Consider the following 17495-nt stretch of genomic DNA (forward strand, 5'->3'; position numbering starts at 1 on the left):
ATAGTTTCTCTATTGTCGTTCAGAGTGTGCTAGACAGCACTAAAAATCGATAAAATAATGTGTTTCTCTGTATTCTAAGAATGAGAGGCACATAGTAATGCTCAGCATTATTTTTTCTGCTACATTTGAATGGTACAGTAGTAGCAGAGATAGTGTTAGGACTTGCAGAAAGAGGGCACACCTTGATATGGTCTGCAAGCTTATAATGCTTTGGAAAAAGGGTTTAACTAAGTGACCCTCACTTATGAGAAAAGAACAGATAAGTATTAAACTATATGATTTGTCATATTTGATGTAGCATTGGGGTTCTCTGTCTTTGGTTTATACATTGTCACATACCCAGTGGCACACCTTTTGACATAAAATATACAGTGGTTTTGAGTTTGAGTTTACAGGGGCTATGTGTGTATATTTGAAAGGTAGTAGTATTGCCATTTGTTTTAATTACATTTTGATGTCACTGTACTGTAGCTCAATATCCCTCAAGAACAAAATAAAATGACATTTTCAGAGGATTCAACAAACAGGACCTATTAAATTGTATGTACATAAATACATACACAGTCAGTGATGTAAATTACATTAAACAAAACAAAAAACATATCACTGTACAATGTAGGCATATAAATCATAACATGAAATAAATTATGGTAATTACATTTATCCTCCCACAAATACAAAATAGGAACATAATCTTTTCGTGATTCTGCTTATGATCTCTCATGAGAGACAACCCAAAAGTAAAAATGACACAACAGTTGTTTTATTTTAACTATTTTAATATGACAGTTTATATTTTTTTCCAGTCCATGTGAAATTGCCATTCCAAATGGTCTTTATCTGCCATGTTCTATGTTCCTGTATTTTTTCTTTTTTTTTTTAATAATGTCTAGGGTGAGCCTGGAGTGGGTCTTTCAGGTCCAAAAGGATTGCCGGGTCCCCAAGGTCCTTCTGGAATCACCGGAGATAAAGGAAGTTTAGGACCATCGGGTGTGCCTGGAGAGCAAGGTCATCCAGGGGTACCTGGCCATTCAGGAGCTAAAGGTAGGGAAATACAGTATGTATATTGTCAAAGAGTCATTCAACCAATGACACCAGCTACAGTTACCAGCCCTATAGACTACAACAACCGATCCTACAGCATAATGGATTTTGGGAGCAAGTTTATCAACAGCTTCTATGCTATGGCATGTTGCAGAAGATGGGGACAACAGATTATTGTAACTGGCTAGAACAAAAGTATTACAGGCAGGACAACATATTCACATACTCAAGTAAAAACTAGAAATGTTATGACAATATGAATGAATCTTTGTATGCATAATTATCCACTTATTTTACTAAACACATAGCTCATAGTATTTCTACAATTTTTTTATTTTTATTTTATATTTGCCAGTGCATACAATTACTATTATCTTCACCTTTTGTATAAGCCTTTCTTTCTAATCAGTGTACTGAGTATTAGTAGTTTCTACCAATGGTTGGAATGAGCAAGGCCAAATATTCTTTAATTATTAAAAACTTGTATTATCAAGATAGAGGATGACTGAAATGACAAATTAACCTCGGGCATACGACATGCTGACGTCATGACAGGGAAAGTTCGTGTCCATTTACTTGCACAGGATTCTTTGCTACATTGTATCACAGTGTGCGATATTCATGTTATAATATTTGCTACACCAATTTGTTATGCTACAATTTGATGCCGTGTCTCTTTTGTATGAGGGTCTACAATAGAGGGTGTTACTGACACGCTGAGGTACAATTAGGCAGCCACGGGAGAGCTGCATTGTGTTTCACACTATCTCTGCACAGAGTTTATATCTGCAGAGGAGTAATCTGTAGATTTCAATCAGTCTCAGAGGTACAATTATGCAGCGATGTTAGAGCTGCGCTGTGCTCCTCATGGCTTTTATAATTATTTAGCCATTGCAGATGCTTCTCATTCTACTTGTTTATCAATGTAGTTGCATCCATGTGCAAATTAGCAGTACAATTATGCAGGGATGTTAGAGCTGTGCTGTGCTACCCTTGGCTTTTATATTTAGTTAGCAACAACAGACGTGAGTGGGTATGACTTATGCAGGGTATGTTGTAGCCATTGTATATAGCCTTACACTGTGATAGAGGGGTCTATATTACTTAAGTACCTGTGCATTACTTTGGATTTAGCAGCTATTTACTGTTTGATCAGTTCTATTAATTAAGAGCTTATCAGCATCCTTTATAGTAGACACCAGGAAATGGTCATCATCTGTCATTTTTACTGTTTATTTTTAAACATATACACTACAATTAATTACTGAGCAAGTGTAGACATATATTATTTTATTACCATTAAATGTTAAGTTTTAATAGCCTTCATTCATCAAGGTTTGATAGGCCAAAAATGTGGTATTATAGGCACGAAATGTGTTATTTTTAAGGTGTAAATACTGCAAATGTACTCAATTTGAGGCCAATGACCAAGTCCCGATATTTATCGGAACCTGAAACACCAAAAAGTACCACAATTTGTTGTCTTACCCCAGGCTGGCATTAGCCCCATCTTGTCTATGTATTTAATGCCCATTAACATGCCCATTATATACAAGGGCAACATACGCTAAACAAACATGGACTGTTTAGTGATAAATATTACAAATTACACCTTGTACATTATATTAATCGTTTAGTAGCCATACGGGCTGCTAAGAGGTTCATATTTAAACCATTCTATACTACATACCCTGAATGGCTACCAAAGTGGATAATAAATAATTGCCATGCCATGTTTTACTAACTGCTAAGGCAACATAAGGGTTAACCCCTACTACCACCTGTCCCCACCCCAGGGAATCTAACCCCCCTCGCTCAGGCAACTACCCACAATAACCCCTTCCTATTAGGGCTTTTGACCACTATAAGTGCAAAAAATAAATACATGAAACATAAATAATGCATACGTTAACATTAATAATACAATATATAAACATCATTAAACAAACCATTGCAAATATAACCAATTGATTGTTACTGTGGCTACCAAGTCCCCCTCAATGAGAGCCTAAATAGCCACATTGACACTCAATGGCAACCTTTAACGAAGTATCACACAATAATATTTTCTCCTTAGCATCCAATAATATTCCCTTCAAAGTTGTGAAGAATAGTTATACAGTTTGGGGCAATAGAAAAAGTCAGATACAACTAACTAAATAAGGATCTACCTACTACTTGTATTCATTCTCTGTGGATTATGAAAAAAAATGCCAGATCTGACTAGCAGAAGTTGCTACTGGACAGAATAGTTTTTCACTACAGAACAGAGTCAGTTTGATAAATGTTCTATATTTTAATGAGTTGAAAGTTTTGAAAGTATGGAGAGTGAGGTTGCTGTTTTCCTGGAAGCCACACTCCCTTTCTTCAAAACTCAGGTAGGAGCGCACCTCTGCAAAGAAGCCTATCAAAGCCTTTTTATATTTCATTCATTGTACTGTATGAAACATTGTTTTTTGTGAGCGAGAAAGCCCTATTTCATAGTCTGGATGTTGTTTGAATATAGATTCGCTGGTGAAATTTGCCAATGTCACTATAAGTTAGACAAATTCCAGCCAATTATTCTAGCACTTAGATAAGTTCAAGTTACATTTTCAGAACTTTTTGGCCAACAAATGTTAGAGGAATTTTTTTCATGAATTTTAGAACTTTTTAAAAAAAGTTTCAGAAAAACTGTATTAAATTAAATCACGTTTGCCCGTGTGTACTTTTGTTTAATCGACTCTATAGCTCAATGTTGATTTAGGTTATTGGACCAATTCCTATGTATCCTCATACTGTAACATAACAATTATGTACAAACAGTACTAATATCACACATTAGAACATTTCAAAATAGAATTCCTTCTATTTTCCAATAACAATTATGTTATACTGAGCAGCGAAATTATAGAATATGCATAGTTTCATGTCTTTGCTATTCTGACTAAGCTTGGTTTCAACATGTCATGAAAAAACATAATGAAAGGGGGAAAAAGTAAAAATACACATCTAAGTTTGCTGTTAAAAATAAACAGTTGATAGAACAGAAGAGATAATTCCTTCTGTGATTTAAAGCAGCAGTTCAAGCAATATCCTACATGTGTGTTTTTTTAAAAATAAATCAGTTCTGTACTATGAGAAAATACTTGTAGCATTTAAAACATTAAAAAATAATTTTTAAAGAATTTTTTAAAATTTCTAATGTAGGAAGCATTTTCAAAGTCACAGCCCCTTCCCCTTCTGATAGGCTCTGGCTCTTGAGCCCCGCCCTCTCTCTAGCAGTGCACCAATTGTATCTAGTAACTGCCCAGTCAATCATATTCCAGGACTACATTTCCCATAATGCTGAATTAAATAACCCTGAGCAAAGCGATTGATTAGAGGAGAATGGGTCGATTTGCATCTTAGCTAATCACTTGTTAGTGTGCAGATTGTATTGATGCACATATTGAATGGGAATATATATATTTATATATATATATATTTATATATATATTTATTTTAAACGGCATGCTTGAACTGCAGCTTTACGTTCTACTGCTTTACAATATCAGTGGCTATGTGGCTGTTCAAACTTAGAGGGGCTTATGCAGAGAGGATAGAGAAGGGAAATAGCGCCATCTTTTGGCGAAAATACGCACCAGAGAAGCTTGTTCTGCAGAGAACATGGAGAGATTCATAAAATTCGCCACAGCAGGTTTCTTTACTTTAAAAATTGCCAAACACGTGGCGAGATTGGTAAATTCGCCATGTTAAAATAGGATGGTATGCAGGTAGCATAGATGCACTGCAACTCGCCATTCTGCCCTATATTATAGCGAGTTCAATCTAGCCAGAAAAACTTGGCAATTTTGAATCTCATCAGAAAAAAGAGGTAACGCAGATTTAAGCATACGCCCACAACTTACTCCAATTCTGTGGCTATTTTCCTGCCGTTTTCACATTAAATAAAGTTCTTCTCTGCATAAGCCCCAGAGTTTTTTTCTGTGTTGAATATCTTTTTATTTCTATTACTTGAAAAGTACACACTTTTATACATGTTGGTAATAATGTTAAGAATAACAATATTTTTTCTGTCCAGGTGATGCTGGTCCTGTGGGAGGACTAGGTCTACAAGGAGCCCCCGGTGCCCCAGGGATTGGCCCTCCAGGTCAAGCAGGATTTCCAGGACAACAAGGACCAGCAGGAGCACTAGGTAAGAGATATAGGGGCTTATTCTAGAAGCTCCGAAGTGGTCATTGCCAAACCCCGCGGTTTGGCATGTTCAGAAGGCGCAGAATGAAATGTGAGAAAGAAACGTATTCTCTACTGCAAATTGTAGGTTTTAAACGGCGTCTTTAAATAATGCCAAACAGCATGGTTTCACAGCCAATCCGCGCGGGTTGTTGTTTTGTTTTGAAGCGGAGGGAACATAATAAATGTTTGATGCTACATTTTGAGTTGTTATAATTTGTTAGAAATAACAATAGAACATAAAGTCCTTGGCGCAATTATTGATGTACAGTAATATACCGGTCCTTAAATGCAAAAGTCCTTGACCACAATAGTGATGTCAGTCTTTTGCTTGAAAACGCTGGTCTCAATTTGACTCCTAGAGGCTGAATGATTCTGTGAACATAGAAAGGAGAAAGACAAACCATTGTGCAGTAACCTCTATAAGTTGAACTCTTTCACTCTACAACTGGCTACTTACAGCAAGTAAGTGGCAGAAGGCATTGAAAGGTATCTTTGTCTTTAAGGTGCAGAGTTTATTCACTGGTTCCCACTGATTCCCAGAATCCCTGATTTTCACCTCTCCAGATCACAGTACCCATAAAATGCATAAGATAACCATTGTGCGGTACCAAAAGTAAAATGTATTTAAAAAAAACCTCAAGACTACAAGAACTGCACTCACATATTCAATAGTCTTGTCGTGTGATTACAACGTGCCGTCCTCAGCTTGTGTATTCTGAGATCAGCGCTAGCAGCTGGGGTCGGGTCCACACCTCACTCCTCCTCGCGGCCGCAACTCCGATTGGGATCCTGCCCCAATTATGTCACCACTGCGCTGTCTGCTCCTTTCCACTGCTGACGGACTCACGTGAAACCATCTCCACCTTATGCGTTTCGTGACCGCAATCGTTACTTTGTCAGGGGTATGGAGCATTGGTGTGCAGATGGGCTATTTAAAGCCTGTAAAATTAACCCTGTCACTCTCATTGTGCAATGATAATGGAGATTGGGATAATTAAAACAAAGAAATGGCACTAAGGCACTGAAAGTGATGGCCACATGTAAAGCCCATGGCATTCTGATACAAAGAACCACTTATGTGCCTAAGCGCCTACACTGTACATGATAATGTTAATAAACATACAATATGAATAAAAACAATATATAAGACAACGTATATAAAAAAGGGCTATATGGAAGTGACCAGTGTGGATATCTGGATATTGATAAAGCTCAATTAACAGATGGTGAAGGGAGAAATCAAACAACAAGGAGCAATTGATAGACTTTTCTGACTGTCTTTTAAGAAAGATACCAAGTCGAATTCAATATTAAGCCCCCAGGTGTCAGTGTTTTGAGAGTATATATCCAGAAGCTTTCGCGTCTGGATATAAGATTGACTCTGTTTCCCCCTCTCCGGTTGGATTTGGGGCAATCAAACCCTTACATATTAACCCCTCTGAATTCTGATAGTGTTTCCAACCATTTTAAAATGAAACACAATGTGTCTCTAGTCCTCTTCTGATGTTATATACATGTTCTGCAAGCCTCATTTTAAGAGGTCTACTTGTTTTCCTCACATTTTGGGGCATTCTAACAAGTGGATGATATAGCTGCTTTTACAATTTAAGAAGGACTCTAATGTGAATGTTTTTTCCAGTATTATTGGATTTAAAGTCCTTACATTTAGAGCTATACCTACATCCTATGCATCTCGAACAGCCTATGCATCTCGAACAGGTCTAATAACCAATAATCCTTTTAACCAAGTGATGTTTTTATCTTTGGCAGAACTGATAGGACAACTTGGCGCTAACTGTGATTTGAGATTCTTTGCATTTTTAAAGATGATTTCAGGATTTTTTGGAAGAATTGTACAGAGTTGTATATCACCCTGTAGTATTCCCCTCAATATTTGTTATCACCTAAATTCGTATGAGGTTCATGAACACAAATAGATAAATATTAACAAGGCTGCAGAACAAATCAATCACAACATTTCTCAAAAAATATGTGGATAACCATTGTGTAAATTCTCCCAAATGAGTAGCATTACAAATAAGCAACATATTTCCCATTACAATATTTAAAAATTAACTATGAACACGTTTTCCCCTAATGTATGTAACACTTCTCCCCCTCCCCCCTTTCTGGAAGATTTTGCCTAGGCTACAGGTATGTGTGGTGCTGGTTACCAGTGAGGGTCCAGGAGAGATGAACTTCCGCAATGCTGTGGGTAACAGGACAGGCTTTAGGTGATCCTCATGTTCTTTTCATTTGGTGACAGCGCCTCCAGTCACAGCAGGCTCCAGCCGGATGCCAGGCAGTCCCTACCATGACAGTTCTTTTCTCCTATACTTCTGTCCAATAGACTGTGACTTAGCCAGAAGTATATAAAAGGGGTATTTATTGATGCAGCCACTGCAGATGGTATAACAGCGTTTGCATATAGTGGAGAATGGGTTTCAGGCCCTTGATGGTGCTGGCCAGCAGATAATATTGAGGCCTTGTACTATGTACAGATCTTGGTTCACTCAACCCCAGGTGGGGCTGAGCTCCTCTCTCCTCCCAAGGTGGGAAGTCACTGACTCTATAATTTGAAAGGCATCCTCCCTAATGCAAAAGGTGAGGGCACAGGATCTGCACCATGATAGGCTCGACACAGACCCAGTGTCACCACCTCTCCTGCCACTCAGGGAGGCTGCGTGAGGGGGGTAAAACCCACAGGATAGCCTGTCACTGTCTGTACCTAGGTGAACTTACGTGGCAGGGGGGGATAAAGATAGCTGGACCAGCCATTGCTACATGTATAAACAGAGCATGCACCCTTTTATTATGTTGAAGGATGTGGTGTGACAAATCTAACATATCATGCAACCTGTAATATAGCAAACGTCACTATACATGTACTGTATGCACTGATTGTTAGCAGTAAAATATTTCTACTTTGGTTGCGGGTTAATGAACACCTACAGAAGATTATAAGACATGCCAGTTGCACTATTAAACCAATGTTTTTGATTGGCAACTATGGACATAAGTGTTTAATGTTGGCAGATACATGCAGGGATTACTTTATGAAGTGAGTGTTTGATTGGGGGTGTCATTAGGCAGCTAATTAGGATATGAGTCCACTGGTGATTTCACATTATTATGGTGCATGGGAGGAGATGTGCAGTGAGTAAATGTAATAACTTTGCTAACAATGACATTTCTGGAAATAGTCTGCTTTTAAAGGAAGCCAGGAGAGTGACCACGACTCTGAATAGCTACAGGTGTGAGCAGTAGAGTTCTAAAGTACCCTGTGACAGTGGAGCTATCCAGCATCTGAGATAGTTTAATGCTAGCTGCCCTGGAGAGATCTAATGCCACCATTAGGTAAGACAGGCATAACACGAGTCATGTTAAAGCGGCCATCCAAATGATTTATTTTTTAAATACCGTATTTCCTCGATTGTAAGGCACCATCGATTGTAAGGTGATATAAAAACAATTTTTGGGAAAAAACAGCAATGTCCTGCTCAGCACAACGGGCGGTGGAACGTCATTCCGCCATGTAGGAGATCATGTGATGCTCATGTTGACTCGCATTAGTGGCCATATTGATACAGGAACAAGTTTCTGAGCATGCCCAGCTCCCAGGACAGCTGCTCTACCTTCTGCAAACTTCCCCTGCTTCTTCTCCCTAGCACCACCACCTCATCCCCCCACCCCCCAGCTGCGTGTAACCCAGCAGCCCTCCCCGCTGCGGAGGCTCCAGCTTCCCGTCCGGCCAGTACTCCAGCAGCGCCCCTTTGCAGCCTCGTTTTTTTTTTCAAAAACATCGATTCTAAGACGCAGCTCGATTTCTGCCATGTTAATTTGTGAAAGAAGTTGCGTCTTAGAATCGAGGAAATACCGTATATATATATTTATCATGAATGTTTCCCCTAGTACTGTACCTTGATATAGCTCATTAAAATTGTTTAAAACTATTTCAAACTAATTTTTAAAAGTCCCCTGGAAATATTTGTCAATCTTTTATACAGGAGTAGGTAAATCTTATGTTATTGAATTGTGGTATAAGATGAATGGGTTGATCGATTGATCGGCATGTTGCAAAGCAGAGGCAATACAACAGCACCACTTTAAAAAAAAATGAGTTTTCCCCATGTTTTGCAGTTGGGAACCTTTGATACATACTGTAACTCCTGCACAGAGTCAGTATAAAAATAAATCATATTGTGTTTTTTAAAAATGGAAGATACTGTAAGATTAGGATCTGTCCTTGTGCTGCGTGTTCTAGTTACACTCATATAATAACTTAGTTGTGATTAACCTACTGTAATGTTATTTTAGGTTAACGTTAGGTTAAATAGCTTAACTGGACTTTGCGGATCTACCCCTTAGAGAGGAACGGCTGAGATTCCTTTAAGTTATTTGGTTCTCCATCTTCAAATGTGTGTATTTTATCAAACAAACAGGTATATTGTAGTTTGGCTCTAGTTAAGGAAAAATACTAGGGTTTCTCTAGTGTTTTCACATTCATGGGACTCAATATTTTCACGATTAAAAAAGGTTTTTGCTCTGTAGCAAACTAATGTAAAATATCATAAATTCCTCACACATACTTGGTGGTAAATTCACAAACTCAGTTAAATGAGGGCCACTAACATGGCATTACCTAAATAGGTAAAAAACGTTGGCTTCCCTGACTTAAACCGTGATCCACAAAGCTATATATATGCAATAACAATGGCCGTTAGTGCCCTCATGTGCATATGGATAACATGGTGTTAGCCACGTAGCTTCGGGATAAGACAGCCCGACGGTGGCTGCCAGTAATTTATGTCTTTTCTGTGCTGTATTTGTCAAGTAATTATTAATAACGTGTTTGTGAGGGAGTAGTAATACGGTATATGATAACATGATCTGTTTCACAAACACTATTTGGCAAACACAGTTTTAGAAACATGCTTCTTGAATGTATGGCTTCCCTATTTATTTGCCATTGCAGGGCCTGCTGGATCAAAGGGAGAACGTGGTTATCCCGGTTTCCCAGGAACAGACATGCCAGGACAAAAGGGAGATAAGGGCAACTCAGGTGTACCTGGAGCAACGGGAGTATCAGGAATACCTGGACAACCAGGTCCACCAGGCAAAGAAGGTCTTCCAGGGTTTCAGGGTAAGCTTGTGCTTATTAAAATGTCCTACGCTAATGCAATTGATGTATGAAAAATTTAGTGCTTAGGCATTTTTTGTACTGTACAATTAGAAAGATTGAGATTGCGTAAGCACTTTAGTATCATCGGAAATTTGCAGCGCGATGGCCGGCAGGTTTATTTTTCATATTTCTCTAAACTTTTTCATAAATGCTGTGGACATAAGGTTGAACGTGTATGTATTGCATGTGTCCATAGCTACACAAATAATGTCACTTATTTTAGAGTTGATAATCAAGTCTTACTCATTTTCACTGTGTGTAGAAGGACACGGATCTATTTAGGAACCTTCACAAGGCTGCGAGGGAATAAAACATGTCTGTGAATAAGCAGAAGGTTTTTTTTTGTTTTCTTGTAAGTAGCCATTGAGAGAGAGAGTGCCAAAAAGACATCTTTAAATAGACAGAACGAGGAACTGCACATTATTAGTAAACTAAGACAGTGAATCAGAAATTGCAATGTAGAGTCGTAAATAAACAGTATAGGCCGCATGCAGCCCTACATACTACTTTACATCAGTCCTATTCAATAAATAAATATAGGTTTTAACCTTTAACATATTGCATGATTCCACAGTGCAGTGCAAGGAACAATACTAAATCCCTGATTCTAAAAGATCTAAGGTGGCAATGGGGTACATAGGCAAAGAGTATGCATAGATTGTTACTTGGCAAGGCTAATGGAGTCTTTAATGGCATGGCTGAAAGGAAAGTGTGCAATACCTGATCCACTAGTCCATAACAGGACACTAGTATGGTATTAGTAGTGACTCTTAATAACTACTGGACAAAAGCGGAATAGAAAAGCTCTAAAAATAGCAGCTATTGCCTGCTAGATTGTACTAGATTAAGTAAAGTTGAACAATATTATCATATTTTTATGAAATAATAGTATAGGTGCAATAAAAAGGTAAACTTACTTTTAAATGCTTCTATTCACAAGTAAACAAGTATCAGGATTTCATTTTTTTAAAATATATATAATCATTGCATTGATTTACAATGATTCGTTTCTTCTTAGAGCCCAATGGTATCTTTTTGATAGCAGCAGCACCAGCCTTGAATAATGATGGGTATTTATTAACTGGTTTCCAGAAATTCGAACACCCTGTAAGCAGACATTAGTTTAATGTTTCCTCGTTCAGTGCATGCAGCAGCTAAAGGTTTTTCCCCTCGAAATCTGATATATTTACACATTTGTTAGGACATTGTGTTTACATAAGACAGAAACCTAAAGCTTGACGTGTATCATCATCTGTAAGTGCTCTGTATTTATAGGATCAAAAGGAGAAATGGGAGTAATGGGAACTCCAGGAGATCAGGGACAACATGGAGTACCTGGCAATCCAGGACCATCTGGCGATAAAGGTACGAAAGATCCACATCAAATAAATACTGTGTTTTACAAATCAACTTTTTTTTTTAATCACGAGTGATTATCATTGCAAATTCTGCAGTTATTACAAAATGTTTAATGAGATTTGAGAGGTTCTTCTAAATTGATCCCAATAGTATATTTTCTGAGAGCAGTGCTCTACATTGTATTGTATCCACAACTGTATCCAAGTGGAATCACAAAATAGTGCCAAAGTGGACCAGCAAAGCATTGAAAGGGGGAACTACCTCTGCCATATTATTATCATGATAATTGCAACATCTTTGGAAATCACCCTATGGCCTGCATTCATCAAACGTATAGTAGATAAATGTAAACAATTTGCAAAGATAGGAGACAATATTTTTTACTGGGCACATTGTATGTGAGGACCCCCCCCCCCACAAATCGGCAATTTTTATCATCTACCCGAGGCTTATGTTGGGACAATCTTGCCTATGTATATAATGGCTACTGTATAAAAAGGCAAGATAAAACTAGCCAACCTACCCATAGAAGTGGTGATAAAAATACATTATATTAAGATTGTAAAACGTAGTAATATAATCACCCCTTAAAAGCCCAAATGGCCAGCTTGTTATCGTCAACCCATGACTAGCTGACCACTTAGGCTTCTAAAGAATTCATTTGCATTTATGAATGTTATGCATTTTGTGCTTTATTTGTAGAGTGTTTTTGTATGTTAATTATTTTGGCGACTAAAAGCATTACCTTGCAATACATTGGTAGCCTTAGGAATCAAAGGGGCTAAATAATTTTCTACTATAGGGTATTGTAAGAAATCTTATTACATAACTCTGTGATAGAAAAGTGTGATATAACCCACTGCTTCCTCCTACAATTGCATTGCTTGGGCTGATTAAAGCTGACTTCAATGAGTTAAAACATATTTTTATCACTAGAGTTAACACATTTTTCATGTATGCCACTGAGCTGCAAATCGCAACCCATTTACAGTAGGAATAAATAATTCTTAGTGAATACGGCGGTAATTCCAAATAATTGCTGTGATCCCATTTTATATTATTTACGAATAATAATTGAATGTAGGCCTATGAGTAAAATACTGCTTTAACAATGACTTAGAAGGTGTTGGATGAGTGAAATCTCTCAATTTTATTGCAACTTCAATATAACTTGGTAAGTGAAACTAGAATTTTAAAGGTAGTGTTTTGTAAGAAAAAGAAAAAATATTGGCCTTGCGTCATACCATGATGTGCCAGGTACAGTATAAGTGACTATTTGGTCAAAGTCACCACAATAATGGTGGCTTTAGTTTGTTTTATCATATGAATGGGCAGTACTAAAAAGAACTAATTTAATAAAATCAAACTTATCTTTTTTTACATTTTCATTCTAGTTTACAAAGGTAGGGCTACTTTGAAGCAGTATCTTATCCTTGACTCGCAAATCAATTCTTTTTAGGCCTTTGAAACTGCTGCCCCATCTCTGGAAAACATTAATCTTGAATATCATAGTGCCATTTTCCATTCCCATGTTGCTTTAAATAGCCCTGAAAAACAGGATCAAATGAATGATTAAAATGTCTTCCAGTTGAAACCACAGAAGACAAACAAAAATAAATATATATCAGCAAATCCCTCAACTTTTTTGGGGAAAAAGAAAAAGGTTATCCATGAAAAACAAGTCTACATTTTAACTTGAACTTTGATCTAAACGTTGGCTTGGATTGCAGTTCGAAAAATCAATGTGTGATTCTCAGCCACATGTGCTTTATGAACAAAAACATTAGGTTATCAACCAATCTGTCCTATGTATGTACAGTATGTGTTTAAGTTGTGGTTGTTTTAATACAAGTTTAAATTGGTGGAATAGAAGTTAATTACAATACAGTGTAATTACAATAGTTTACTCCCCAATTACTTTTTTCTAAACAAGTGGTAAGGTGAAGACCAATAAATTACTTTGTATGGAAACATGACTCCTAGGTTTTGGAATTCTCAAATGTGGTTTTTGATGTGCTCAGAGTTTTCATTTGTTTTAATGATGTAGATGGAGTGCCACCTATGCTTAAGACAGAGTGCTTTAAATAAGCTCCTCTGTGTTAGTGCTATTTACTTTTCTCAGAATTAGAGTTCTGTCTGCATGTGACCAGTCAGTTGATTGTAATTACAGTAGTTCATCAAAGTAATCATTCTGTTTAGGTGATCACGGTCTAACTGGGTTCCCTGGTGAGGCCGGCTCTCTGGGTTCAAAAGGTGAAAGGGGTGAGCCAGGTCTGCCTGGTGCTCCAGGATCAATGAAAGATGTGGACATGGACAGTATGAAGGGCGAGAAGGGAGATGAAGGAGACAGAGGTAAATTGTCTGCTAGACATCTTAACTATTAAATTATGTCTGATCAATGTAAATTTGGAATCATCACATAATTCTCTACTCACGTTCAGAAATTATGGATCAAGAAGAAAGTGGAATACATTGTACAGTGATATTTGCTGCTGTTCTCTTCGTAGGTTTTTAAGTCACATTTGGAAAGCTATTAAACATAATTATGAAACAAATACAAAATATTATAGACATTTTTTTCACTTTAACGCAACTCTAAATTATATTGCTAAATGGGAAAGCACCTTTAAATGTTAATATTGTACATTTCAATACAGAACAAAAACCGCTAAAGATTACTTATTGACAATATAGCATATTCATAATCTAAAAAATATTAAGGTCATTGCACCAGACACAATTTAGGGGTCTATAGACCAGATGCACTAAACTCCGGTACATGAGGGCAAATAACATCAGGTTACCTACTATATATATATATGCTACTTTCCCTGAGTTTAATGAGTATCCACTAAGCTAATTAAGAGCAAAAACAACTATAAAAAATAGCACACCTGGGATACCTCCCCTTGGCCCCCATTTTTAAGAGGCTGGACAGAGCGAATGTCACCTTTAGGTATGAACTAAATACCATCAGGTTAAATCCCTGTGCTTCCCATAACGGCCTTTAGTGCATATGTGTAGCTACTGTAGGTACTGTAGATCACCTCTTTTTCATATCATTAGCACTAATGGCCAGGGCCGCCATCAGATTTCTCGGTGCCCAGGACAAGAGTTTTGACAGCGCCCCCATTTCGCACCTCGCAAGCTCCCTCTTCTATGTCCGGCCCTCTTCCCATGTATTTCGCTCCACCGTCTCACTCTTACCCCCTCTCTTCCTCACTCTCTCTCTCTCTTCCTCACTCCCTCTCTTACACCCCCTCTTTACTCGCTCATCCCTCCTTCATCAATTACCCCCTCTCACAGTCATTCCCTCTCCCACTTGCCCCAATGTTGCTGCCGGGAAACTTTGATAAATGAACCCTCATGTACTGCAAGTGAAACTGGAGTAAAGGCAGAACTGCATTGTAATTACAAGAATATGCTTTCGAAACTATTCACTCCAAAACAGAAAGGGTAGACAAGCAGTGATAGAATCGGTTTGGAAAACACTCATTATTTTGTTCCCATATCTTGTTTATGTGGTGAATGTTTGTAAGCTTGCTTTAAACACTTACAAATCTTTCAATCTAGGTTGAAATATTTTAGAAATCAGAATATAATCCCTTTAGCACATGCTAAACTAGGTTATCTCATTTGCATATTTATTTAATCGTTTTCCTTCAATAGGGAGCGTTGGAGCTGTAGGAGAAAAGGGGACCCAAGGTGACTTGGGTGGCACTGGAACGCCTGGAAAAGATGGGGAAGGAGGCATGCCTGGCAAACCAGGTAATAAAAGATAACTTTATGCATCTTGTTTTATTAATCCAGCAATGCACGTGGTTTGGTGACAGTATTGCATGCAGTGTACATGGTTCATTATTAATTTGTATATAACCCTATTACATCTTACATTATTCTTGCTTACTTTAGGACCCAAAGGGGAAAAAGGTACCCACGGATATCCAGGATCTCCAGGAAGTTCGGGGCTTAAAGGATCAATGGGCAAAATGGGTTTGCCAGGTATCTTTTTATATTTAAGTGTATTTTCTACCTGTTTAAAATTATTTGTTTTAATAGTATACAGTTATTTAAATGTAAACCTGCTTGCATATTATTTACTATACCTTATGGATGCTACTTGATTCAGAATCTGGATAATAACCTAATTTGAGAATTCGCTTAGAAATGTTTCTGGATTATTTTCTTCATTTCCAGGAATCTGACCCAATTATAATTCTGTGCACTGTTCTAGTTAGCCCACACTTGCATAACGTGTCAGTAGTAAAGAAATGTCATTACTGGTACTAAATCACGTGAAAACACGCTCTGCAAAGAGTAAGGGCTTCTTACAGTAGAAAGGTTTCAATCAGAATGTATAATGCACCTTCTAGGGAGTTATTTGGTTACTAATATGATTACACACTACATTTAATTTAATGGGGAGATATTTGTTCAATAGAAACACTACATTTTAAAAAGATTAAACAATACCATATATGTGCTACCAGATGCATTTTGATTACCCTGAAGTACTAGTGGTTCATTAAATACCAATCACAATTCCTGGTTACTATACCCAGAATTGGCATACATTATAGGCTATTTAATGTGATGAACTCTGGTTCATTTAGTACAAATGAATGCAATCCTCTGGGAGTTCTCATCACAATTCTTCATACTACTCCATCTATAATATTGAAGTAGGTTTGCCAAGCATGTCTACCTACTGCCTTGATATCTTTGGAGATAATGCATACAGACTATTCTGTTTCCCAAGCTTATCATTATTAATATTTGTTCAACAGTTGTGATTGGGACATGTTCTGCACAAAAAAACACAGCACTTCCACTGCAGCAAGGGATTCTGGGAAATGACATGCAAATGGCCACACAGTGTCACCTTTTGCTTCGAAACCATTTTTAACATATATGGAACCATGTTAAAAATGGTTTTGATGCAAAAGGTGACACTGTGTGCCCATTTGCATGTCATTTCCCTGAATCCCTTGCTGCAGTGTAAGTGCTGTGTGCTGGGTGATAATGGTGAAAGGCGGGGTTGCAGACCTGCCTAAGACATGCAAATGAGCATACAGGAATATTTTCATTTGATATATATATATATATATATATATATATATATATATATATATATATATGACACACACACACTTTTCTGTGCTAGGAGGTCTGTTTAGTTTTCCCTGCTCTTTGTTTTTTTAAATATATATTCCTAAAAATATGGCCAAGAATTTAAAATCAGACTTCAATTATGTGACAGTTGGGTAATAATGATTTATTTTATGTACCAAATTACATAAAGAAATTGATTATCTATAGAAAGATTAATATTTTGTAAACAAAGTTGTTACATTCTGTCTAGAATTTAAAACAGTGTAGTTTATTCCTGAAAATAATGACAATCCTAAATATTATTGCTGCTATACACCTCTCATTAGTAACATTAATAGACCTCAAAGAACCATATTTGAGAAGATTAAGATAAGACATTCTTCTGATAAGATCCTTTGATGTTCGAATGGAAAACAGATTTGTGCTGTCTGGTGGAGTGAAGAAACAGCAGGTGTTTGAACAACTCCTTTAAAAAAAGAGAGAGAAACAAACAAATAACTAGGAAAAGAAGAATAGGTGTTTTAAAGGGCATCACATGAGCTCACTTTCAAAATAGTTTATATCGAAGGGAAGTACACCT

General features: G+C 37.3%; 1 protein-coding gene across 1 annotated transcript in view; it reads left to right on the forward strand.

The window, feature by feature from the left end:
- COL4A1 (collagen type IV alpha 1 chain) overlaps window positions 1-17495 on the forward strand; it is a 168858-nt gene that overhangs the window by 121798 nt on the left and 29565 nt on the right. The window contains exons 30-36 of the mRNA XM_075590710.1: window positions 894-1044; window positions 5108-5221; window positions 10238-10405; window positions 11720-11809; window positions 14003-14155; window positions 15473-15571; window positions 15716-15805. Coding sequence (XP_075446825.1) covers window positions 894-1044; window positions 5108-5221; window positions 10238-10405; window positions 11720-11809; window positions 14003-14155; window positions 15473-15571; window positions 15716-15805 — 865 coding nt within the window. The remainder of the gene's footprint in view (window positions 1-893; window positions 1045-5107; window positions 5222-10237; window positions 10406-11719; window positions 11810-14002; window positions 14156-15472; window positions 15572-15715; window positions 15806-17495) is intronic.

This window comes from Ascaphus truei, chromosome 3 (genome assembly GCF_040206685.1).
Source record: "Ascaphus truei isolate aAscTru1 chromosome 3, aAscTru1.hap1, whole genome shotgun sequence".
Classification (NCBI taxonomy): domain Eukaryota; kingdom Metazoa; phylum Chordata; class Amphibia; order Anura; family Ascaphidae; genus Ascaphus; species Ascaphus truei.